General features: G+C 44.4%; 1 protein-coding gene across 2 annotated transcripts in view; it reads left to right on the top strand.

Annotated features, from left to right (window-relative positions):
- The window catches only part of nos1apa (nitric oxide synthase 1 (neuronal) adaptor protein a), a 104619-nt gene that overhangs the window by 34801 nt on the left and 45072 nt on the right, over positions 1-24746 (top strand). For both annotated transcript variants that reach the window (XM_062555278.1, XM_062555279.1), the window contains 3 exons: positions 11530-11638; positions 16422-16563; positions 18225-18382. In XM_062555278.1, coding sequence (XP_062411262.1) covers positions 11530-11638; positions 16422-16563; positions 18225-18382 — 409 coding nt within the window. The remainder of the gene's footprint in view (positions 1-11529; positions 11639-16421; positions 16564-18224; positions 18383-24746) is intronic.

The raw sequence follows: 24746 nt of genomic DNA on the forward strand, positions 1-24746 counted from the left end.
TCAACATTCACACTGGATCATAGTCCTTTCTCTCTGTCTTGTCGCAGTTCTATCTACTTACAAAGGGCTGAAGCTCAATGAAGACCACCAGAGAGGATTGTTAAGCATCCCCCTGTTTTTGGGTCTGCATCGGCCATGTTGACATTCACTAAGGAAATTGTGAAAGCCTCATGCGGAACACTAGCGTACATGCATTACTGATTACAGCTTAATTAATTAGGCTGATGTTTGGCGCTATGGAATCGTAATGACAAATCAATTCTTGTAATCAAGTTATTCTCTTGTTAAAACTTTGCTTGCCTTGTTTCTGAGGTTTACTTCTGGTTGGGGAGATTGTCTGCCATCCTCAGTTCCTACAGGTTGTACCTCTGCTTAGTTCAGGGGGATTGTCTGCTGTCCTCAGTTTAGCTGCCATTCTCCACGTCATCATAATGCAGGATTGCTGGGAATGCCAGAACGGGATGGTGGTGCCTTTGATCTGGGTATGAAGGCTGTAATTATTAAGAGATTAGTGAGGAAGGGTCAGTGCAGATTATTTCCCAGTGTTTTCTAGAAGGACCTGTTGTCAGCATAATTGTCAGCCTCAACCCCTCCACCCCCACACAGACTCTCAGCCAACCCCCAGTGTGATACATTCTTTATCATGTAGTACTGTAATCCCCACTGGTCTCCCACATGCTAACCCATTTGCACCTTCCTCCAGACTTAATTTGCCCGCTCTCGCTGTAGCACAGAGAGTATTCGCTTTCTTCCCAAGTTGAGCTCCTGCTACACCATGTCTCCAGAGTTTGATTCAGCCAGCTCTTCATGTTGTGCCCATGTTGCCATCTGAAAATAATATCTTGACAAAAGGAAGAAAGAAAGGTCAGAAACGAGCAGGGCCACTGCACAGCTGCTGGAGCCTTGGCTGAAAATAGCTGAATTGACTGATATGGATAGAAAACTCAAATCAATAGAAATGTTCTACAATATAATAACACAGCATGTATACTTTTGCTGCATATACTGTACACAACATATTGTAAGAAATTGTACTTACCGTGTGATATTTCCTGAATTCTTTCTGGCCTCAGAAGCATACAGTATTGTGTCGTCTCTGTGCCCTAAAGAATTAAGTATTTGATGATAAAGTCCTAGTCTGATCTATCTACTAATCTCTGCACATGTGAAATGAAGCCTCTGAGGAACCATACATTTTGTCAGTCACTTATTGAGTGAACTGAAAAGCATCGGGGGATTGTACTAACTTATATGCACAATACATTTATTTAGGTAGAGATTTCATTTGCCAGCTTTATGACATACCCTCAAAATAACTTGTTAAAAGCTCTATTGGCCCAACTGCCATTCTTGTTCTTGGCAATTCTGGAAGACAAATAAGGAAACATTGCGAAAAATAGTGTGTATTTACATATGACACAGTAAAGAAAATACCCTTTTTAGTGTCTCTGTTTCATGGTGGACGTCTCTTGGTTTTCATACTTAGTCATACTTAGTCATACCAGGTCCAGTAGCAGACCCAGTACTTAACCCTTACCAAGCCCCTGATTTAGTGGAGGGCTGGTGTTGACTGAAACCTCAAATTAAGAGATTGAATAAGACGAAGGTCTCAAAGGTCTATCCTCACGTCAATTTAATCACTTCATCCAGATTAGCCGTCGAACTAATCCTTTTTAAAGTGGTTAATTGCCGATATTTGTGTTTATATACCTCCCTGTTAGTTAAGGTGAGGGCTGTTTTAAACTAAGGTGTACAAACACAGAAGCAAAGGCTCTGTCTCTGACCACATTCTAATGACAAAGGGATTTGTCCAGTAATGCATGGCTTGGCAAAAAAAGTTGTGTGAAACATTCTGTCAATTTTTGGAGGACCGATTTCCCTCCCTGTTGAAAAAAAGACTGAAAGAAATGAAGGGAGACGTGTATGGTCTGGTGAGGAATTCTTCACAGTTCACCAGCAGTCAAAGTCTATAGCAGCAGCCCTAGTCTTATAAAAGGCCCTGGAGGAAATCCAAAACTCCACTGTGCGATAAGGGGAGCATTTAATCATCTCCTCATTGATTCCCATTTCAGCCCAACAAACTTTCAGAGCATAAAAGTTCCCTCCCGATCAAGCAAAGGGCATTTGTTTCATCCGATCCGAAAGCAGGGTATGTCCGATGACATTTTAAAGTGAATGAACGTCAGCGCAGAGAGCCAGAAGCCAATGTCCTATAGGTTAATTAATCACAAGCACGTTATTGTTTAGTATTTCTTTCAAAGTGTGATTAAGACCTAGTGTCTTGTCCCATTTTTTGGAACAGGAACCACCTCTCGAGGAGAATTAATATTGAGATGACGATGTCTTGTTTGCCGTGGGCGTGTGTTTATCTGAGCTGCAGGGTGACCTTGGAGCCTCCTCCGAAAAAACACTGATCACATTCTGCAGGCATTTTCATCAACAGAGTGGGCCCTGTAAGGCCAACAAGGAAACTGCTGACATTGTGGCTGATGCTGAAACAGATAGGCGATACTATACATAGGACCAAGTTCATACGCAAACAATAGCAAGCGCATGTGTTTTCTTATAATACTCCCGGACTTTAGAGCACGTCGGCCGTCTCTCAACAAGAGTGGAGTGTAATACGATTTTTTTCCGATCTGCTGAGGCCATAAGTGCTGTTCATTTCTCCTTATAAAATTGTGTTCTGGAATATTCCATTCAGTGTGTCATGCTGAATATGTCTCCGAGCATTTCCCTCTGAAAGCCAGATTGCAGATGCGTGTGTATACATATACAGTAGTACATAGGAGGTCTGCTCTGCAGTGTGCTGCTTTGAACATATGTGCCAGTGCATTTCCCTGTAGGATCATTTCTGCTTATATCATCATAATTAATTAGTCTTCAGTTTTTCCTCTTGTCTTGTGTAACAAACTCCGCAGCGCTGCAACCATCTGCCCTCGTGTGCCCCGGCCTCCCATAGCGGATTTGTTGTGCGCTATAACAAGCCTGTGAATAACAGGGAAAAGCCCATCATACGCCGCCAGTAAATTAGCCTCGCGAGATTTCTGCTCCGTGCAGGGTTATGGCTAATGAATTGTGAGAAAGCAAGGGCCCCTTACTAGTGGGTGATTACCGTGCCGAGTGCTGCGACTGACGATAGCGCGTCAGCTGCGTGGCCTTGAAGGATGCGTCCCTGGGGCAGGACCTGGGGACAGGAACTTTCCCCTCTTTCACTTTGAAATACGCTTTACTGGGCTTCAGAAAACCATGAAACTGCTACTCATCTTCCCCCCCTACAGACCTCGTCATCCTCTTCCTCCTCCTCCTCCTCCTTCCCTCTATCCCCGTGTCCTCCCCCAGGGTATGTCTGCATGCCATGATAAGGGATATGGCCCAGATCCCTCAAAGGAGTTCCTTTAGCTCCTGCAGCAGAGCATAAACACAGGGCCACAGAGCCTGCTTTGTTACCCAGCACACTATCATCACATGTTATTGAGAGAGAGAGAGAGACGGAGAGAGACAGAGAGAGAGACACAGACAGAGAGAGACCAACAGACATCCACTATAGAGGAGTCGTAGCCAAGGTAAATGGACGGTAAACAGACCTGTTGGCTTGGAAACTCGCAGAAAGTGTAGCCAAGCACTGTTCCACTTGGTATATCTATTTTCTGTTTCGGAATGAACGCTCCTATCAATGTCCTGCTGTGTTCGCTGCAGGCCGGTGGACCTCTGCACCTCAGTATTACCAGTGCAGGGAGCAAGATAAGGACTGCCGACGGGAAAAAAAACTGACCAGGCGGGAGAAAAGTACACCTTGTGCGTCATTTCAGAAGAAATGAGGGTCCTCGGGGAAGGAAAAGGTGTGAGGGTGAGGAAAAGCAACCGTGAACAGGATCATCATCTTGCCCCAAGGCCGCCACTGCAGCTCTCTCTCGCGCTTTCTCTCGGCATCTCAGGAAAAACAAAAAAAAACTTTACCCATTGTCATGCTGTGTGTGTGTGTGTGAGGGCTTTACCTCTAATATCTCTGGCTTACCCGGTTCATCACAGTCGACTTTTTTTCCCCTCGTCCCTGCACAAAGACAAACACTTTCTACCTGACACACAGATTCTACTACCCGAGGGGAAACTGAGCTTGTAGAATCAGCGTAAATCAGCAAGACAAAGCCACCGACTTGAATACCAAAGAGTTGTTGGAAGTTAGCAGCTTAAACAGGTGTTGTATGCTTTGGCAAAGACTTGGCATCATAGGGACCTGCCATCTTTTTCAAGCAGCACAGCGGTTTCGTATTTTTGTCCGGTTCATAGTCCGGAATCTTTTTTGTTCTCGTGTCTCTCTGCTTCAGATCTTGGCTACTGATGAACAGTGTGCAGTGGTGTTGGAGACGACGCGAGGCTGGTTAACGTTTGTAGATGGCGATGGCGATGGCAGGCCGGGGCGCCGCGCTGCTCGTGGGAGGAGACGGGGGAGGGTGAAGCGAGGTCTCATTAGACCTGTCGGCGAAGCGCGGAGGAGCGACCGCTCGCCGCTTAATTAGAGACCTCGCTGCCAGTGCCGCGCTCCGAGACGGAGATCCTGCTTGGCACCACCACCACCACTCCTCCGTCGCCTCCCCACGCACGAGGAGCCCGCTTAATCAAGGTCAATTAAGCGCAGGCCCTGCGCCGGAGGGAAAATGTGCGGTTAGACCAGTGGTCACTTCACTGGCCAGAGTTTATTGAAGTACAGGCTTGCTTGCGTTGACTTTTGGTTTCTTTATGGATTATTCTACTGGGATGAAGTGTGTGTGTGTGTGGGTGTGTGGGTGTGTGGGTGTGTGTGTGTGTGTGTGTGGTCACACAGATAGATGCGAGCCTGACTCCTGGGGTAAGGACAGGCACAGCAAATAGTAATGTGGCCTGTATGTATGCACATAATTGTATCATCGTTGAGGCCATAGAACACTCTGATGCAGCACATGAGAAACAGCAATATAGTTCATTTTCTATTGGATGCTTGTACAGTTGCTGTGATAGAGAAAGTAGGCCCGAGGGGACTGCGCGTTGTTATGGCTTGTGGGCCGTGTTGAGCTTTGCTGATGAAGAATGTGAAAGCCTGTGTCAGCTCTCTGAGCTCAGAGCATGATGTGCTGCTTACTCATTCGCATGCCAGTCACAACATTTAAGCGTTGCTGGTTGTGTTTTCTCTGCTGAATAGGCGATTTTTCTGTTGTTTTCCTTGTTTATTTCTCTCGTGTCCACAGCCCGGGTCAATGCAAGTAGACGCAGCTGTATCATTATCACTGATTATAGTCATGAATTGAAAAGCTATTTGTTCACAGCCATTTGGTATGTATAATAGCTAGTGGATCTGTCTTGAGGCATATAGCTAATAATTGTGTCTTTTGTTTTTTGTGCATTTAATCTATGAATATCAATGTTTGCTCATTTGTGAGCAGTTGTCCAGATTTGCATAATTTTATCTATAATAATGACTTGGGCGCATCTTGCAAGATACCCAAGGGTTGCTTAGCAAAAGCAGGTATAGGTGTGCTCTTAGGATTCTTTTGAACACGCGGGCAGCGGGTTGGGGCCCTGCATACATGGAGGAGTAGATTGTTCCATAGACGGGAGGCAACAGCACAGAAGCCTCTGTCCCCAAATTCTGTACTCACAGAGGAGTCATATTCAAAGTAGACCTGTTACTTTTGATAAGTGTTGCTAGATGGGTCTTAAGCATATACTCATGGTTTCCTATAACTTTAGTCTTCCTGTCATCTTGCTGTCTGGTTCATTTACAACAAAACTGCCTGTATTTACTACTCCTAGACCACTGCCCAGCAGTCTCATGTTCTATTAACTCTAGTCCCTTCAGACACCTGAATATCTTGAAAACAGTTCTCTATGCCATACAGGTTAACTCGCCTGTTACCAAGTGTTCTGTGAGCACCACCATAACCACAGTTCACTTTTTCCATCAGCCTCAGACAGTTTAAAGGGATAGTTCGGATTTTAAGACACGAAGTTGTATGGGTTCCCTGTCAGCAACGTAGTGCATCAGCACTGACTTACCCCCGACAGCGTCCTGTGAGCCGAGATCCAGCCGGTTTTTGATCGTTTTTGATGCCGGACTATTTTCTTCAGCAAGTTTCTGGGGTCACGAAAGTAAAGTGTTTTTCTTCTCAAAACCATATGCGTTCAACAGAGTGATATATTTGCACCACAAAAACGTTGTCCAGCTGTCAGTAGCGCGCAGTGATAGGAATCGCGAAAAATAAGTAAGTGATAACGAGGTTTGAATTTTTCCTGGACAATGTTTTTGTGGTGCAAATATATCACTCTGTTGAACGCATATGGTTTTGAGAAGAAAAACACTTTACTTTCGTGACCCCAGAAACTTGCCGGACTACTTTCTTCAGCATCAAAAACGATCTAAAACCGGCTGGATCTCGGCTCACAGGACGCTGTCGGGGGTAAGTCAGTGCTGATGCACTACGTTGCTGACAGGGAACCCATACAACTTCGTGTCTTAAAATCCGAACTATCCCTTTAAAGCTCCTGAGTGTCCATTCTTTAAAAAGCAAAATCCAATAGAAGTGTTGGGGTTTTAGATACGCCTGTCTGCACTGGTCTGTGCCTACCTTATTCCCTAACTTCCACCAGTTCAGCATATCTCCTTTGCCTCTTGCCTTCAAAGGCTTCCTCAATCCTATTTTCAAAGACAATTGTTCGCTCAATAAAGGAAACAGTGCACTCACACTCATAGAACACTGTGTCAGGTCTAAACTCCAATTTCTCCCTTGGCCCCATCTGTCAGGGCTGTTTGTGTGTACCTAGTGTTGGCTCTTCTGACCCTATCTTGCAAAATAGATTCTATTCACACTTCTTCTCACACCCTGTTTATTTTCAAACAGACACAGAGTGTAGCCTTACTCCATGCTGTCCAGTTGTTACTTGACCCAAACCCTCTTCTCTGTACCTGCCCCATGATATGCCTATGTTGTAATGTGTCTTTTGCACGTTAAACTGCTTCATCTGGATTTCACTACTCTGCTATCATGGATGGAGAAGTGTTCTAGACTTATCTTTAAACTGTGATGGTCATCTCCTGATGTGGCTTTTTGCACACGGCATGACACCCTAATACCTTTCCTAATTTGCTCATTCGTGATTTTGTCAGATTTCACATTACATGTAGAGGAGGTCCTGTCAATGGTATGAAAAACCTAACGATTCATTCTCCAAGATCTTCAACCTGTCCTCAATCACTGGACATGGAACTGTACCACTTAGCTAAACTCTTCAATGATTTCTCTACACTAAACGGAATCATCTCATTTTAGATTATCATTAACTTGATTGACAGTCAGCGGATAGGTACACAAGGGTGGTTGTTGGGAGCATTATGTTGTCCATATAAGCTCAGATGAGAGGGACTCAGGTGCCGTCCTACAGCCTTTTACAGTTGGAGTCACTGGAACTCAGTTGGTATGGTCCGAGTGCAGTCTCTTTCTGACACATTCTGGAAGCCTAGTCGGACCCTGGGGAAGCCCAGATCTCTGTATGAATGCGTTTAAATGCATGAAAACCCTTTTCATGTTTCTCTTTAAATATTTACCATCTATTCGTATGGCTTCTCATCAGTGCTGCATATGGTTGCTTGGGCGAGGAGTGCAGTCATTTGGAGTTGGCCTATAAATGGATTTTCATGCATTTGTAATGTGCCATTTTCATTATCAGTCTTCAGATCAATATTTTGAGCCCATCTTTAAGCATGGCTGCATTTCCATTTTTAAAGAAGTGTATACGTGAGAGAGTTGACCTATAGGTGGATCCTATGTCCATGATCTGAGTCCTCTATAATCCTCCTGATGACTTCAGCAATACCAATTGGGGTTTGTGTGTGTGGGTTCATCCTCACCTTATCCCCAACTTTTTCAATTTGATATCTGTGACTAAAGTATTTTTGCATCTAAGGAGGGAGAAAGCATTGCAATGCACATAGTGTTTTGCATTAAAGGCATCTACTTAAGTATATTTTGTTATCCTTCCGTTGATATTCTGGGGAAGAATAATACTGAAACTGACATAATTTATCTGGACATTCGATTAGCTAAGTGAAGAAAAATTGCCTGCAGTAAACATGACCACAGGAAGGGTATGCTGGCATTTGGAAATGTCTCCTTTTGTTTGGTAGGGTTTGGAGTCTCATGACACACTTTCTCCCTCTCCCTCCTTCTCTTTAAAACTACTGATGACATTTCAGGGCTTTTGTTTGCATACAGGGCCTGCAAAAGACACAGTAGGCTACAGCCACCAGCCCTGGGTGAGCTAAGACACATTAAAAGGCATCAATAATTCAGTAAGCCTGGAGCATGGTGATGAGTGGAGAAGTATCCCCCTGTTTCTGTAACACGTGTGAGTTGCATTGGTTTAACTCAACGCCACTGTAATGAAAGACTCGAGAACAGAAATCAGCGGTGAGGGACTCTTCATCAATATAATGCATTTGCAAGCACTTCATCAATATGCATGTGATGTGAGTGCTTTTGCTATGTTGTGTGTCTCTGAAGTGAGCTGGAAATAATGCGGAGAGGAATGTATGCACTCTTCCATGAGGGACTTGCCAACACTCTTCAAGCAGTTAATCTGCAGCTTCAGCAGCTTATTGAAATGTTTACTGTTTATTTAACGTTTATTAGGAAACATATGGTGAGTGAGTGTTGGTGTCTGTGTGTTTGAGTAAGAGTATTTCACTGATTACACAACGATAAAAAAATGTCAGTTGGTGGTAAATAACATTTGCAGTCTTAGTGCATCTTAGTGTAGCCTACCATCAGCTTGCCTCCTCACCATTTTGTGTTCATAATGATGGAGCATTTGCCATTTGTCATCAGAAGATGAACTCATCAGACAGAAACAACACTGACGGCATGAGCAAATGATTCCATTTCCTCTGGGAACAGTAATGTGATTCTTCTCTTAATAATCCAACCCAGTCAAAACATAGCCATGTATTCTAAACGGAATTAGAAAGGATCTCTAAAGCTAGATTTGTCTTCTGCCCGATGTTTATGAAAGGTTGTTGATGATTGATGATGGTCGGTGCCTTCTAAAGCAACCCTGGCTTAATTGTTAAAGCGTAATTCCAGTCCCCTGGCCTTTATTATGATATTAAAAGTGGTGTCAGGACCACGGGAGCGGGAGAGATGTTTTGGCAGCTGCTGTTTCTCTCAGCCTTGATGAATGCGGAGGCTCGGGAAAGACTCCCTAAACAGCGTGTGTCTTCCTTCGAAAGAGCTGAGTCGACATGCAGCCCGGGCTGTCAACAGCAGGCAGGAGAATCAAATTAATGAGAAGCCGTATTTTCGCCCCGACCGTTGTTTCGTGCCGCCGCGAGGTTTTAACACGTTCATTTGAAGATTGCCCACCTGAGCGCTTGCCGACAAGTACGCGGCGTCAAACCTGCCAGTTGTCACGTCTCACGCTACCATGAGGGTTTTTTTTTTTCTTCTTTTAAGCGAATCAGAAATGCCCTCCTGATGCCTCATGCTCCTTTGACATGTCCACTTCTCACCTCACACCTCCCCTTTACACTGCCCTGGGATTGGGATTGAAGAAGGGCACGTTCATAAAGCCAGACACACATGCAGCGCAGCGTACACTTGCCCCTCATTTCACTGAACTGTGCAAGAATCTCTGGATGATCTATAGACCTGTTCTCTAAGCGATATGAGTTTAGTTTAACAGGCTTGTGTCTGTGTGAGGTGTTTGATTTTTCTCTCTCTCTCCGAAAGTGTAGCCCACTTTCTGTGTTTTGTTGTTTATTAGTGAGAGACTGTTGAAAGAATAACGGTGAGACTGATCTTGCATCCCCCTCCCATCCATTTTTGGAGTTTGTTGACTGGTCAGAGACTGTAACAATCCACCAGTTTGTGGCTCGGTCTAAATTGGGACAATGCACAGAGATCATTGGGTTCCTGATGAAGTAATTCACCATCAAGGTCTTGTTGTCATTGCATCCTGTTAAGTGCCTGCCATCCTGTTTTTGCAATGGACATGAAACGGCGATGTTTGTTTATCATTGATGTATGTTTGCTTTAACCGCCAGGCCCTGCAGTGAGCAAATATGGAGATGTTTATCATTATGTCATGAAGGTCATATCTATGATCTCTGTGTCTATGTGCTTCTCTATAAAGCTTTGTGTAGTTCAACTATTGACACTGTTGATTTTCAATAGTATTTCACAACAATTGCATATCTTTTTTTCACATTTACAGTAAAATATTTATTTTTCTATCCACCCAACAGAGATGCAAAACAAATATTGATTTAATTATGACATGAGGTAAATATGAGGAACACAAATGATCACTGTCCTATTGGTGACTTTCATTTGCCTGTCCTGGCACAAAAATACTTCTATTGGACCCATCAAAAAATGCATGATATCTATCTGACACTAAGAAAAGAAATCAATGAAATGAATAGAAATGCACTGAAAAATCTGAGAATGTTGTAGCATTCTGACTCCCAACAGAAGCTAGTATTGCCATTTAAAAAGATGCATTTTGTTTCCCTGCCGTGTGAAAAAACACCGTTACAGGGCCCTTTAGAGCATGCCTGGTGGGTCCAATGTATTCAAGTTATTTCAGTTGTCAGTTGTCACTTCTCTGGGGCCTTAGGGATTTTCTTCCTTTAGCTCAGCCACCCCTTTGATATCCCGTGGCAGCCAGGCCATTTGTCAATTGATAAGGCTGTGGAGGGGAAACCCAGTGTTTCACCCAGCTAGTTCAGAGGCTGCTTTCCAAAGCGGCGCATTGATCTGTATCAGGCTGATTGAAGGAGAAGAGGGGAAATTAATGTTTATCAGATTCCCTGACCAAAACAATTGCTTTTCTACTCTTTTACTGGCAAGATGGTTCTCTGTAGATAGGCTTTCCTGTTAGTTCCTGTCAGTTAGTTCGGCTGTGGACCTTGAGGTTGGGAGCTACGGATACCTACTTTCCGCTCCTTGTCATTGTCTTTGTGCAAATGCATAGGAATGACATGCAGTGAATGGCTTTCTTTGGCCTTGCAATAAATCATTCCAGTTGGTTTCCCGCGACATAACACAAAAGGGTATCTATAATGGTCATTGAAAGTAGCGGTAATAGGATCCACATAAAGGTTATTGAGATACCATCTCCTTTGCTAGTCATTATGTTTGTGTCTTCAGCGCTCTGCATTTCCAAAATGCGAATTTAAAAGGCTTCATTTTCTATCTTTTGGTCTACATTTTTAGACGCTTTTTTAGTTTTTCATTTATACACTGTTTTCCGAGCTTGTTGACCTTCAACGCTGTTTAAATGAGCTGTATAATAATTCAATTTTGCTCATTTCTTGCAGCAGAAGGCCGTTTTGCCATTAGAGTAGCTTAAATAAAGTATAAAACAGATTAAATAGTCAATAGGTAAAGTAGTTAAAGTAGCTATAACTGAAATGTATAACTTGTAAGTATGCTGAATTTGCTGACTGTAGAAACTAGAAATGAGAAGATGCTAATTATGTAAATCTATGTGTTTCAGGATATTCTACGTTTCCCATGACTCACAGGATTTGAAGATATTCAGTTACATTGCTAGAGATGGGCAAAGCAATGTGTTTCGGTGCAACGTCTTCAAGTCAAAGAAGAAGGTGAGTCCTCATGTCAAATATAAATCATTCTATGCATGCATGTAGTAATCACAGATACCTGAGACCAACCTGATTCCTTCATTTTGGCTGTGTTTGTCAGTAGGTAAGGATGACCAGTAGATATGAGGGGGGGGGGGTCACATCTCCTTTACATGTCTGATAAAGCAATGGACTACTCCATAAAGATATAAATGGCACTCATTCAATCTTTTGGAGAGACCTTTTCACATGCCACCATACACGCACGCAAGCACGCCCACATATAGGAAAGAAAGACCGATTTAGTGGTGGCTTCAACACAGTTACCACAGGGGTGGTACCGGTTCCCTGGGCAGTGTAGTTGAACAGTATGCGCTGTTCAGAAGCGACTGTGTTATTCTCTCCACTCACTCGAGCAGAAAGCAGTACACAAAGCAAGAGCAGTGAAGCATACCCACAACACTCAGCATGTCCTCCACTGCAGTGGTCTACCGAACAGAGAGGTCCACAGTTAGCATGCACGATGACGCACACCCCACCCTGCTAACTCATTCAACAACACAAATGCCAAGAGGGTCCATCCAGACACTCTGTTATTCTCACACGAGCTTCGACTGTGACCTGAGTGAGTCACTATTGGTCCTCCTCCATACATAAAATAGCATGGCTGGGCTTGTGTGGATAATCATTATATGGATAGAAACAGGCGTGTTGTTGTACAGCTGACACATTATTTTGTTATGTAGACCTTTTCAGTCTGTTCCTGGAGGGAAACATTCCAAACCAATGTAGATTCTTTGAAATGAGAGTGAATTGGATCTTAGCGTAATGCCCTACAAAATGTTGATTTTCTGTTTGTCCCCAAGTTAACATTAGCTCGATGTTGTTTAATGTGCCACTGGAAAAGCCTCAGGAAGACACGCGTTTGTTTATGCAGTTGAAAGGGTCTGTAGCGTTCATGTTATGTTTTGTGGAGTAAGTGATCTTATGTCTCGGATGGGAAGGATGGAAGGAGGCAATTTGAACTGGAGATTTGAGAAGAATACGTTTCTCATGCTAGTCTCGCTCGGTGAACCTTTTGGTCCAAAGAAGTTTTGTTTTTTAAGAGGGCCAGGGCTCAGAGCCACCCGGATTAGCTGTGCATTTTCAAAAGGTCTGCCCAGGGAAATCCTCATTTTGCGTCGAGCCAGGTATAAAAGGAGCTCTAATTGCCCTGTCATTATCAGAGACTACTAAATGACAGTAGCACCCTCTGGGGAATCAATTAGAGCGATCAGGCAGCCCGCGGAGAAGAAGTGCCGCCTGGCATCTTAATGCCACCTGAGTGGCGCCCCGTAGGGGGACTCGGCGACGCCATCGACTGAAAGACGGAGCCGGAGCCGGAGCCTCAGATCTGACAGCCAGGATTTTCTCCTGCCAGCCCCGGTGCCAGAGGGCTGTTCGTCTTGCCACCCATCACCCACGAGGCCGAGGGGAAATGGCTGTCCTAACACAGCACTTAAGAGTGGCACTACATCCATCTGCGCTTCTCCCCGCTGATTGAGATTGATCAAGATTAAAACGGGTCAAGATAAAAAGATCTGGATTGAGATAGGAGTGTGTGTGTGTTTTTTTTTTTTTTTTTTTAATGATCTTAATTAGACTTGTAATGTAATGTATTTGAGAATGACTTGAAGAGAAGCAATTAGGAGGTGAGGTGCCAGAACGCAAGCTTTTAAGGCTCGTCTTTCCTCCCATCCAATTTCCCCATGTGTAAACCACTCCCAGCGAAAACCGTGTGATGTTGTTTTCACCTCTTTTGGTATCACGTAAACAGCCCCTCTTCAAAAGATGTTTTTTTTTTTTTGTAAGTTGGGAAAACAACAGAACTCGAAGCATGCTGTGAAAGAGACTGTCTTGTTTTCCTCCTGCTCACAAGGAAATATATCCTCCTCTTCCCAGTCTGACTGCATCTACAAAGGGCTCAATATTCATGAGGGTGGTTTGCTTCCTAGTGTCCAGACAAGAGAGAGGTAGCAGATCTGACGTTGTCTTGCCAGCGTAAGTTAATCAGCCGGTGATTAAGCCAGCCAACAAATGAGTGTTTCTCAGGGACAGGTGTGCTACTTCCAGATTCAATTACAGATCGCCGCTACCTGCCTCCCCATCCACAGCATGGGGGAATTACAGAGTGTCGCTCCAAGGCACGGTCTGTCAAATCGGTCACATCGATAGGTTTAAATATAACTACGAGGACCAAGCGGAATATAAAGTGCTATTTGTGCAACCTGGCACGCCTTCAACGTTACTGTGTTTCTGTGTAGAAAGCTCTCATTTGCGGCTGACTCACCTGTGAGGTGAGCAGCTGCAGAGATAAAACTTTAAATCCTGGCTGACACCTTTTTGTCCGTGCAATGCTCCTCTGAAAATATATAGGTTCATGCAGAAAAATGAATGGCTAGTCAAACTGGTATTATTTAATACCATTAATTCATGAATACTAGTGTGCCAGCATGACAATCCATGACAAGCCCATCATGAGAAGTACAGTATATGTCACTTTTTATTTCTGTTTTTGATGCCAAGACCCGGTCACATATTGGACTCCTGATGTTTTTTTTCCCTCCATTAATTTGGCGTCCATAGAATTAAAGCTGCAACAACTATTAAATTAGTTGTCATCTATGTAAATGATTATTGGCTGTTTTTACAGATGCATTTTTTTGTAATATAGTAAGATGTATCCTGATATTTTATAGACTCAACAATTAATCGATTATTCGAGAGAGCAATCAACAAATTAATCAACTGAATAATCGTTTCTTGCAGCTTTACATGGAATAATGGCTGAGTTGTCAGAGTTGCTAAACCTACTGTACAGTGTGTATCTGGCATTGTCAGTGTAGCCCGAAATGCCCCGGTAGTTCCAGGCAGGACCTGCGGAAGGTAATTGCTCTTCAGACTGCGGGTCTTCGGCTGCCTCATTTCACTCTCCAGTGTCAGTGTTCATTACCAGCCAGCCATCAAGAGCCATTCAAGTAATTACCCATCAGCTCTTCTCATTTCCTTCTGATGGTGCACACCTAACTGTGGATTGATAATGTCTCGTTTTGTTTTACCCCCAGACATCATCCGCCATCACAAAAGCATTTGTTAGATTAAATGATTTGAATTGTTTTTTTGTTCTCGACCTGTCGGTCTTAATGCATGGCCCTGCATTTAGTGATGGCATTATCTCACATCAGTGGGAAAAATTGAAATGATGTCAATGTCTGCATGTCCACTGCGGTGACAAGGCTTCATAAACAAGATGTATTATCTGAAGCGGGATATTTAATACTGCAGCAGTAGGGGGGGAATCCCTGGGGCTCCGAGGGGAAGATGATGAAGAAGGCATGGGATTCTTCCTGACACCTCGTGCTGCAGGACCAATGCTGGAGCACTCGGCTATCTGCTGCCGTAATTGTTCTCTATCGCTACCCAAGCCCCTCGTGACAAACCCAGCTGCGTAGATAAAGGGCCAAACCTACAGGAGAGGTGGTGGTATTGGTGATGCTGGCCAAGGGGCGGCATTTGAGATATACTGTATGTCGGCAGGGGGCAAGGCATCTCGGCCAACTATCATCTCAGCCTAATCACCAATATCAATCAGATCGGACTTTAGCTGGGTCCCCATCCAACTTTTTTAATACGAGTTTTCACCAATTTAATGGGAAATTCTGAGCTGAGGAAGATGATTGGAGTGTAAACCTTCGTTGAGGACCAAAATTACATTAACCAGAGTAGTTTTAAGTTATTCTAGTCTTATTTTGTACTGTACCGACTGGACTGGACTGAATAGTCATTTTGATCACCAACAACACACATCATCCAAAAATAAACGACAATCAGCCTCTCATCCTGCACACACATGAGAAAGGTACTCTTATGATGAGGGTCAAGCCAATGAGAGCAGCTGATAGCCACCGCTCAAAGGGTGTAAATGGGGAAGGTCTGATTAGAATAACACATATATCTTGCAATGTTAGTGATGTGTTTTGCATGGGTTACATTTTCCGTTGTTACAGTTATGACATTCATTGATGGTCACATCCCCCACACACAAAACTGGAAGAGTGAAGGTTAACAGTGACAAACTTCGACCCGTAGACGCAGCCAGATGCTCCATCTGTAAAGGCATATGGCGCGTCCCGTACATCTTGGCGTCATCTTCTCAGAAAGGCAAAAAAAAAATCCTAGCGCGCGGCCCCACCACCATCTGTGCTGTTGAGCAGACTTCCAAATTTTCTGGTGTTTGCACCTGGCCTCCGCCGAGCGCCCGTCCCTCTGCCAGGATGGGATAATGACCCCATCTCCATCCCTCTCGTGAGAGGGAGAATCTGCAGATGCTTGCTCTTGGCAGCCAGGCCAGTTTTAGAGAGAGGAGAGCCGGGTCAGGGGAAGGGAGATTCGGAAGGCCAGCTCTCGGGGAAGAAAAAGCTATTAGAACACCAGCACCTCATCCTGGAGGTGAACTCCACTAATGACGGGGCTTCCAGTTAAGAGCTGGGCAATTTGGCTTTAATTTCCCTTCCTCTCCCGGCGGCACCCTATAGATGAAAGCAACCAGACGCAAGCCGGTCAATGAACCCAGACTGTGCAAATACAAAAGTGGCTTAAAGCAGAATAAATAGAAACATCTTTCTGGCCGTATTTACGTCCGGTGCATTGGATGGATCTCTGACTTTTTGCCATTAGCAGACAGTGCTCTACCAAAGAGAGCGAGTACTGAGTGTTGGCTGAGCTCTTGTCCCCTGTCCTCTCCCTCCCTCCCTCCCGTGTGCAGAGCCAGGCCATGCGGATCGTGCGGACGGTGGGCCAGGCGTTCGAGGTGTGCCACAAGCTGAGCCTGCAGCACACGCAGCAGAACGCCGACGGCCAGGAGGACGGCGACAGCGACAAGACCTGCTCGGGCTCCGAGGTCGCAGGTACGCTACGCGCCATCTTGACTCTTCACACTTCACTTGAGGCTGGCCGCTCCTCCTCTGTTCTGTCCTCCTCCTCTTCCTCCTCCTTCTCCCCCCTCCATCTCCCCCCTCCTCCTCCCCCCTCCTCCTCCTCCTCCTCTGCTCTGCTCTTCCCTTCTTCCTCCTGCTCCTCTCAGTGCAGCACCTGCTTAGCAGCCAATTTGGCACTCTACGCTTCTTAGAAGTGTGTGTGTGCCGTGTGTGTGTGCCGTGTGTGTGTGTGTGTGTGCCGTGTGTGTGTGTGTCGTGTGTGTGTGTGTGTATGTGTGTGTGTGTGCGTGTAGTAGAGAACGAGAGACGGATAGATAGCGTGTGTGTGTGAATGCTCTTTTTAATCTGTGGTAATAGGGATGAATGAATGTTAAAAGAGCTCCTGTGGTGCAGTTAATGCAAGCTGCGAGCGATTCCTGGTGAACCCAGACCAGTGTATGCCTGTTGAGAGCAAGCAAATTAGGTGGCTGTGCGTGCGTGCGTGCGTGCTGCGTGCATGCACGTGTCTGTATGTGATGGAGAGTCTTAATTGGGTTTGCTAGAGAGGAAAATACTTCATGTGTTTGAGTGTGTGTGTGTGTGTGTTAGTGCTGATGTGTCCGTGGGAGCGTTTTGTGAGAGAAATAGAAGCAGTCTGTGTGTTGGTGTGAGCGCGAGGTCTGTGAGAGGTTTGATAGAGGATGAGAGTCTGAGTTGGCTCGCCGAATGAGTGCAGTGCACGCTCGAGTTTCAGGCCACGATTTCACACATGCCCCAGAACATCTGTGCATGTGCCTTATACCTATGACGAGCGCTGCCGCATTTAGGGGTATCAGAGTGGGAGCAGAGAGAGAGACAGAGAGAGACAGAGAGAGACAGAGAGAGACAGAGAGAGACAGAGAGAGACAGAGAGCGAGTGGGCGGCCATCTCTTTTTGTCGGGCTTCCGGGGGCCCGGTGGGGCCAATTGTCTCCGCCAGCGTCCACTCTCCCAAGTCTGCCCGCAGAGACGCCTCCTTTCACATGCAGATGAGACAGAGCGCAATCACCCACCCACACTCACACACACGCACACACACATGCACGTCCTGGCACTTGGCAGCAGTACGAGGTTCCCCCGCGTCACTCTCCGCACTGACGCATCATGTCACGCTGCCGCTGTTGCTCATCCCACCTCAGCCAGCTCAGATGAGGGCCGTATACACAGTGCACACAGTCCTCCTCCTCCTCCTCTGTCGAGAGAAAGAGAGAAAAGGAGAGAGTGTGCGCGCGGGAGAGAAAGTGTTTCAGGAGCTAATTGCTCCTAGCCCCGCACAGAAAGATGAGTTGTGGTGGGGGCTGCCACATTCAAGTGTCATTGTGCAGCACCGTTGTTGAGAAGTGAGTGTGTGTGTTTGTGTTTGTTTGAAGCGCTGCATGAATGCTTCAGGACCAATTTAATGGCTGCCTCATCCTCCTCCTCTTCCTTTATCGACTTCCTCTCTGCCTGAAGTGTTTGTCCTGTCCACGTCTGAGCTCCTCTTATCTCCCTGCCTCTCTCTGCCCCATCTTTCATTTTCTTTTTTTTTTTTTTTTTTAATTAAACTTGTTGAGTGCCGCCGAGGCGCTCGAGGATTTTTTCGCCTCACTAACTACGCGCTGGCTCCCTTCCAGATCGGGAGTTGACCGGTGCGGAGAAAACGCTGGCCGAGGAGACGGACATCGACGCCGAGGAACTGCCCGTCCCAGACAGCACGGTGGACGAGTTCAATCGAGGGGTCACCGACCTCGACGAGGCGAAGAAGGACGACGAGATCCCCAAGGAGAAAAAGGTACCACGCTCTCTCCGGGCGACCTTTGCCGCAAAAAAACTTCGTGACATTCAACCCGTTTATAGAGTGCAGTGCAACTGGATGACATTGAATGTCACCATGTGGGGTTCTTGGCAATACATGTGGGAGTTAATTCAACGTCATTGTAGCTCTATTTGTCAAAACAGATTTCGCATCACACACACAAACGCCCTGAGAATTCCAGTGTAGGCCACATATGGCCTTAAATATTCACGGCGCTTGGTGCTGAGCCGATGTGACGGATTGGCACGTCTCTGGTAATGACGGCGAGTTTTCATGCCAGTGAATGATAAGCGGAGACATTGTTATTCCGCTGATGGGAGGGTCTGTTTTCCGCATTTTGTGAAGCACGCTCCGCGGAGAGCCCTAATTAGAAAGCGTAGGTAAACCTGGGCGCCGTTTTGGAATGCAGCACGCTCCCGCCTCCCTTATCCTCTGGTGTTGGTTTGCTCCTAATTCATTCCTACGTGTTTGCGCCCTTGGCAGGTTCAAGGCTGCTCCCTGCCTCATGCATGGCGAGTTGTGTGTGTGTGTGTGTGTTTGTGTGTGCACGTGTGTCTTATTTAAGCACGTTTTGAATTCAAGGGGAAGGCCGTTTGCATTCAAATCGAGAGTGCCGTTCCCTTCATTGCCCCGTTGCAAGGCTGTTCAATATCAATTTGAATAAGAGCCCTTACAGGCAGTGCATTGTAATTTCTCCCTACAAGTGAATTTTGTTTCACACGTTTCTTTGTTTTGTTTGGGGTGATTGTGGTTTCCTTCCTACGGCAGGACAATTTGAAAAGAAGAAGAAAAGAAAAAGCAGTAGGCCAACCCGGGTTTTGAGGTTATAAATCATCCATATGAATGCAGTCAGTCTTACTAGGCACTGAAGTTACATAATGACCATATATGCCCGCTTCCTCTACCAGACCGGCAGCTACAGCGCCACACTCTGGGGGCATGAACATGGGGACTCACGAACATGCCCCCAGAATGTAGCTCTGATTGTTTTAGTTTTTTTTTTGTACCAACAGTACTCTGTGACCTTGAGAAAGAGAGAGCTTTGTGAAAACTTGCCACATTTCTCCTTTAAGCCCTTTAAGTGTTCTATTACGCATACACGTCATGAAAATTATCCCCTTTTTTTGCTTCATAGTAGATGTGTCACCCTTGTCCCCACACATCATGTGATTATTAAAAGATTGTTGTTGATGTGTGTGTGACACATGATATCCCTATGGGCAATTCCATATCAGTTGGAACAGGTCCGACACCATGGTCCTCAGTTTTTCCTGATTTTTGGTCCAAATGTTCCTCCATGTCTCATTAGAAGAAAACCAACATTTTAGCTGGGTATCTTGTTTAGTTTCTGAGATATGGCTCTTCAAATGTGGTTAGACGCGTCCTAAAAAAAGGCTGAAAATTCTGGATTTAATGAGCACCACTTTTTTTTAAACCCCTCTCCTCTCTTAAGGCTACCATATTATTTTCAAAAAATTTGAACACTGGGGCAGTACCCTGTGTTGTTGTCCAAAATCATAAAGGAATTACAGTCCTTCCCACCATTGGAGACTTATTCATCGAAACAAACCCATATTTGTTTTGAAAGCAATGAAAAAAAAAACCTGTTTTTGTTCTCTTATGGTCATGAATGGCTAGCACTCACAGTTTTAAAACTCTACATATATATAGTCCATGAGTAAGAGAACATGTTGACAAAAAATTGAGAATGTTAGTTTTCGTATTTCGAGGCTATGAGCCTTCAAAGTTGGCCAAAATGGCGTTTTTTCCTAAAAATGTCACTTTTATTGCCTTTTTCCAAGGACAAGATGAAATGCAAATCCAACATTTCTTTTTTTCTGCAATAGTGTGGCACTTTGTAGATCATGTGAATGTGGTAGATCCAACCTGTCCATTTTAATATCCCCACAGCACATGTCTGAAGTTAGAAAAAATGAAAAATAGTCTTGGCTGAAGGAGGTGTTGGTTTGATTTGTATGAACCTCTTAGGAGGACAATATGGGGTGTAAACCCATTTTTTTCTGTTTGAGGGATCAGAATGCCATCCTGTAAATAGGATAAAAATGTTGTATCCCATTTTTACTCTTTAGTGATCCCTTAAAATATGTCCAAAAGTTGTCAAAAATGAAAAAGGCAACTAAATTGAGGGGCTTAAATGGCCAAGTGGATCAAGTCACACAAGGCTACAAATGTAATATAAGACAGATGAGATACTGAGGGAGAACACTGTGAAATGTTTAACCCTGTTACGATGGCCTTTGAACCCACTGTGTCCCTAATATCCTGTGATAACCGGAAGTTGGTTTAAAACAGGAAATACAATTTAAAAAGACTATATCTAGAGAACGGAAGGTCATAGAAATAAACATTTACTTCTTGCTTGATCCTCATGGTCGAATTATGTCTGATGGAGCAAATCAGATTGAGTCTACGACCTTCCGTTCAAGAGTTGTTCGCAAAAAACTATTTCCCATTGAAACGAATGGGAAAAAACAAAAAAATGAAATTTGCTGAAGTGTTGAGGCCAAAATCATGGTTTGAGATATTATGTAGGAGTATGTTTCAGACCATTTGGAGTTGATTGGTACCCACTTTGTGTGACATAAAAAAAATCCTCCCTTAGGGTTTAACTTATGGATGGATATGGATGACCAAAAAGTGTAGGATTTTCACTGGTCCTAGGGTTATGTTTATCTAAGTGGATCTCGGGTTAATTGTCCAGGGATACCATTAGAACAAATCACAATGCAAGCTGCATCCAACGGTAACTCCAACAGCAACCAGGAGACAATATGCTTCATGCAGAAGAAATTTGTTTAATAAGAATGAACCTCAGTTAAGGACACAGTGGGTTCAAAGGCCATCATAGCAGGGGTTATACATTTCACAGTGTTCTCCCTCAGTATCTCTTCTGTCTTATATTTCATTTTTAGCCATGTGTGACTTGATCCACTTGGCCATTTAAGCCCCTCAATTTAGTCGCCTTTTTTCATTTATGACAACTTTTGGACATATTCTAAGGGATCAATAAAGAGTAAAAATGGGATATAAGATTTTTATCCTGTTAACAGGATGGCATGCTGATCCCTCAAAAAGACAAAATGGGTTTACACCCCATATTGTCCTTCTAAGAGGTTCATACAAATCAAACCAACACCTCCTTCAGCCAAGACTATTTTTCATTTTTTCTAACTTCAGACATGTGCTGTGGGGATATTAAAATGGACAGGTTGGATCTACCACATTCATATGATCTACAAAGTGCCACACTATTGCAGAAAAAAAGAAATGTTGGATTTGCATTTCATCTTGTCCTTGGAAAAAGGCAATAAAAGTGGCATTTTTAGGAAAAAACGCCATTTTGGCCAACTTTGAAGGCTCATAGCCTCGAAATACGAAAACTAACATTCTCAATTTTTTGTCAACATGTTCTCTTACTCATGGACTATATATATGTAGAGTTTTAAAACTGTGAGTGCTAGCCATTCATGACCATAAGAGAACAAAAACAGGTTTTTTTTTTCATTGCTTTCAAAACAAATATGGGTTTGTTTCGATGAATAAGTCTCCAATGGTGGGAAGGACTGTAATTCCTTTATGATTTTGGACAACAACACAGGGTACTGCCCCAGTGTTCAAATTTTTTGAAAATAATATGGTAGCCTTAAGAGAGGAGAGGGGTTTAAAAAAAAGTGGTGCTCATTAAATCCAGAATTTTCAGCCTTTTTTTAGGACGCGTCTAACCACATTTGAAGAGCCATATCTCAGAAACTAAACAAGATACCCAGCTAAAATGTTGGTTTTCTTCTAATGAGACATGGAGGAACATTTGGACCAAAAATCAGGAAAAACTGAGGACCATGGTGTCGGACCTGTTCCAACTGATATGGAATTGCCCCTATAAGACAACTACACTATAGATGGGTAGTGTGTATGTCCCAACCTGATGTTTTTGTCTCATAAGATCGGACATCATGAAGGGCTTTCGCTCTCTGCTGTGGGTTTAAGGTTGTTTCCCTGCACTAACATTGCGCAATACAGCCTGGGCACGGAGATCGTGTCTGGCCCATAAATTGAGGCCCCGGGGCGGTCTTTGTCAGTGGGATTGTAGAGGATGGTATTTATGTGGATGTTTGATTGAAAGCAACAAGCTGTGAAACACTTAAAAACATGAGTGCTGGTGTGAGGGGTCTCTGTTTTCCTGTCCTCCTGGGGACTGTGCGTGCGTGATGGATTACCAGTCCATGAATCAGGATGCAGGCTTCACCCACCGCGTGGAAAGGTGATGGTTCGGATGTGACCTCTTAAGCTCGTCCCTTTTTGTCATCAGAAGCCTCATGAAAGAGCAATACACACACACACACACAAGGGTTAGTTCATACAGAAACAACCACATCATTATTCAACACATGATAACTGTTTTCGTATTTCTCATTAAGGTTATATTATATGTGTTTTTTATAATCAGTCTTTTGCATACCTGTGTAAGCTTGCATCATTTGTTTTGCAAATGAAAGTGTGGGTGTGTGTCTATGTGGGTGTTTATGTTTCCTAGCTGCCTTGTTTGTTTTTTTTTGTTCTCAGAGAAGCAAGAGAATGAATAGCTCGAAGATAGTTGCCTCCTTGTTTGTGATGCAGCCTCCTGCTGTTGCTTTTTTATAAAAGTAAATCTGTTTTTACAACAGTACACCCCTCTCGTAGAAGCCCTTGCCTTCAAAGAAAAAATAAAACACACATGCGGTTGCCTCCAGCTCTTTCTTAAATAATTAAAAGGAGGGACTTTTTCGAATCAAAAGATTCGTTTCCACTTCATGAGTAGTTTGAGTGTGTCTGCGGTCGAGCACTTCACACAAAGCCTCTGAATTAGTAATGACCTTCATTCAGTCCTCCCCCGTCCAGAGCTTTGCGTTCGCTGTGCCTGCCAGGTACGTGCTGAACCTCATCATTTAAACCTTGCCCCGGCTCCATTTGCAAGAAAACAAAATCTTTGTTGTTTTTTTTTTTACCCGACAATTTCCCATGAAATTGATGCAGTTCATCTTTGATGGTCCCTGCTTTGAATATTGAAAAGCTGCGATTTAGGTTTCTGTGTCAGACCGTGCTGTAGCCTAACCCGTTATAGATTATCGGTAAGTGCCCCTCGCCAACCAACCTTTGTGTCGAACAATGCCAACAGTATGCCAGAGTTCTGCCCTCCTTACTCCTGGGGCACTGGCTTGTCCAAGGGCACGAAACCGCCTGTGCCAGCTGATGAGATTTACCCCCCCTGCAGGTCTGTGCTGAATCACTGGGCAGACGGGGCCATTATAGGGCGTCCTGTTTCAGCACTGTCCACTTCAATTTGGAAATGGGACTTTTTTACGATGTGCCCAGTGGCATGTCTGAGAAAGATGCATTAGTACGGTGGGTGGCGCACACACCCAAGTGAAAAACGGTTGTTTGGGTGATATTGCTCCTTTTTGTCTCTTACCTCGAGCTCTAAGGGAGTAATTGACCTAGCTGTGCAATATTTGGGCTGTCATTCAATAGTAATAGCCTCAAGTGTAGTTTATTTATGAGAAGTGGAATTTATGTAGTTCTCACCGTGTGTGTGTGTGTGTGTGTGTGTGTGTGTGTGTGTGTGTGTGTGTGTGTGTGTGTGTGTGTGTGTGTGTGTGTGTGTGTGTGTGTGTGTGTGTGTGTGTGTGTGTGTGTGTGTGTGTGTGTGTGTGTGTGTGTGTGTGTGTGTGTGTGTGTGTGTGTGTGTGTGTGTGAGAGAGAGAGAGATGGATAGAGGGAGAGAGAGTGTGCACTGTGCACTTGTGACTGGAATATATGCCTTCCTTCAACCTCAGTGCACACTTCTAATCTCCTTGTGCTTTAGCAGTAGACCTGATGAAGGAGGTCAGTTACTCGCCACAGCCATGCCTGCTACTGGCTGCTCTCAAACCCTCATCACAAGACACGCCACAGACAAAATAATATTTATGAGACTGCATGAGTGCGGTTGTTTGGACTTCAGAATGGCTCTCTGCTGTGCAGTACTGTCAGGTCAGAAATACTGTAGGCTACTGCAGCTCTCTGGGATCACAGAGTTCACCAACACAGAGAGTGTCTGTCGGCATTGTCAGTCAGAATGTGTTACATTAAGTTTGATTTATATGTGAGTAGAGATGCCCTTCGATTTTGTTTCACTAATTGAAATGGCACTGAAACTAGCCACCCTTTCACACTATTCGTAAAGATAGTAATTGAACATTGATTAGTCATGAGCATGTATATTCTGCAATATATCTGCTATTATCTGTACATTCCTCTGGGCCATATTCAACCAAATGTCATAGTCACACTCGACGGTGAC

This window comes from Sardina pilchardus, chromosome 15 (assembly GCF_963854185.1).
Source record: "Sardina pilchardus chromosome 15, fSarPil1.1, whole genome shotgun sequence".
Classification (NCBI taxonomy): Eukaryota; Metazoa; Chordata; class Actinopteri; order Clupeiformes; family Clupeidae; genus Sardina; species Sardina pilchardus.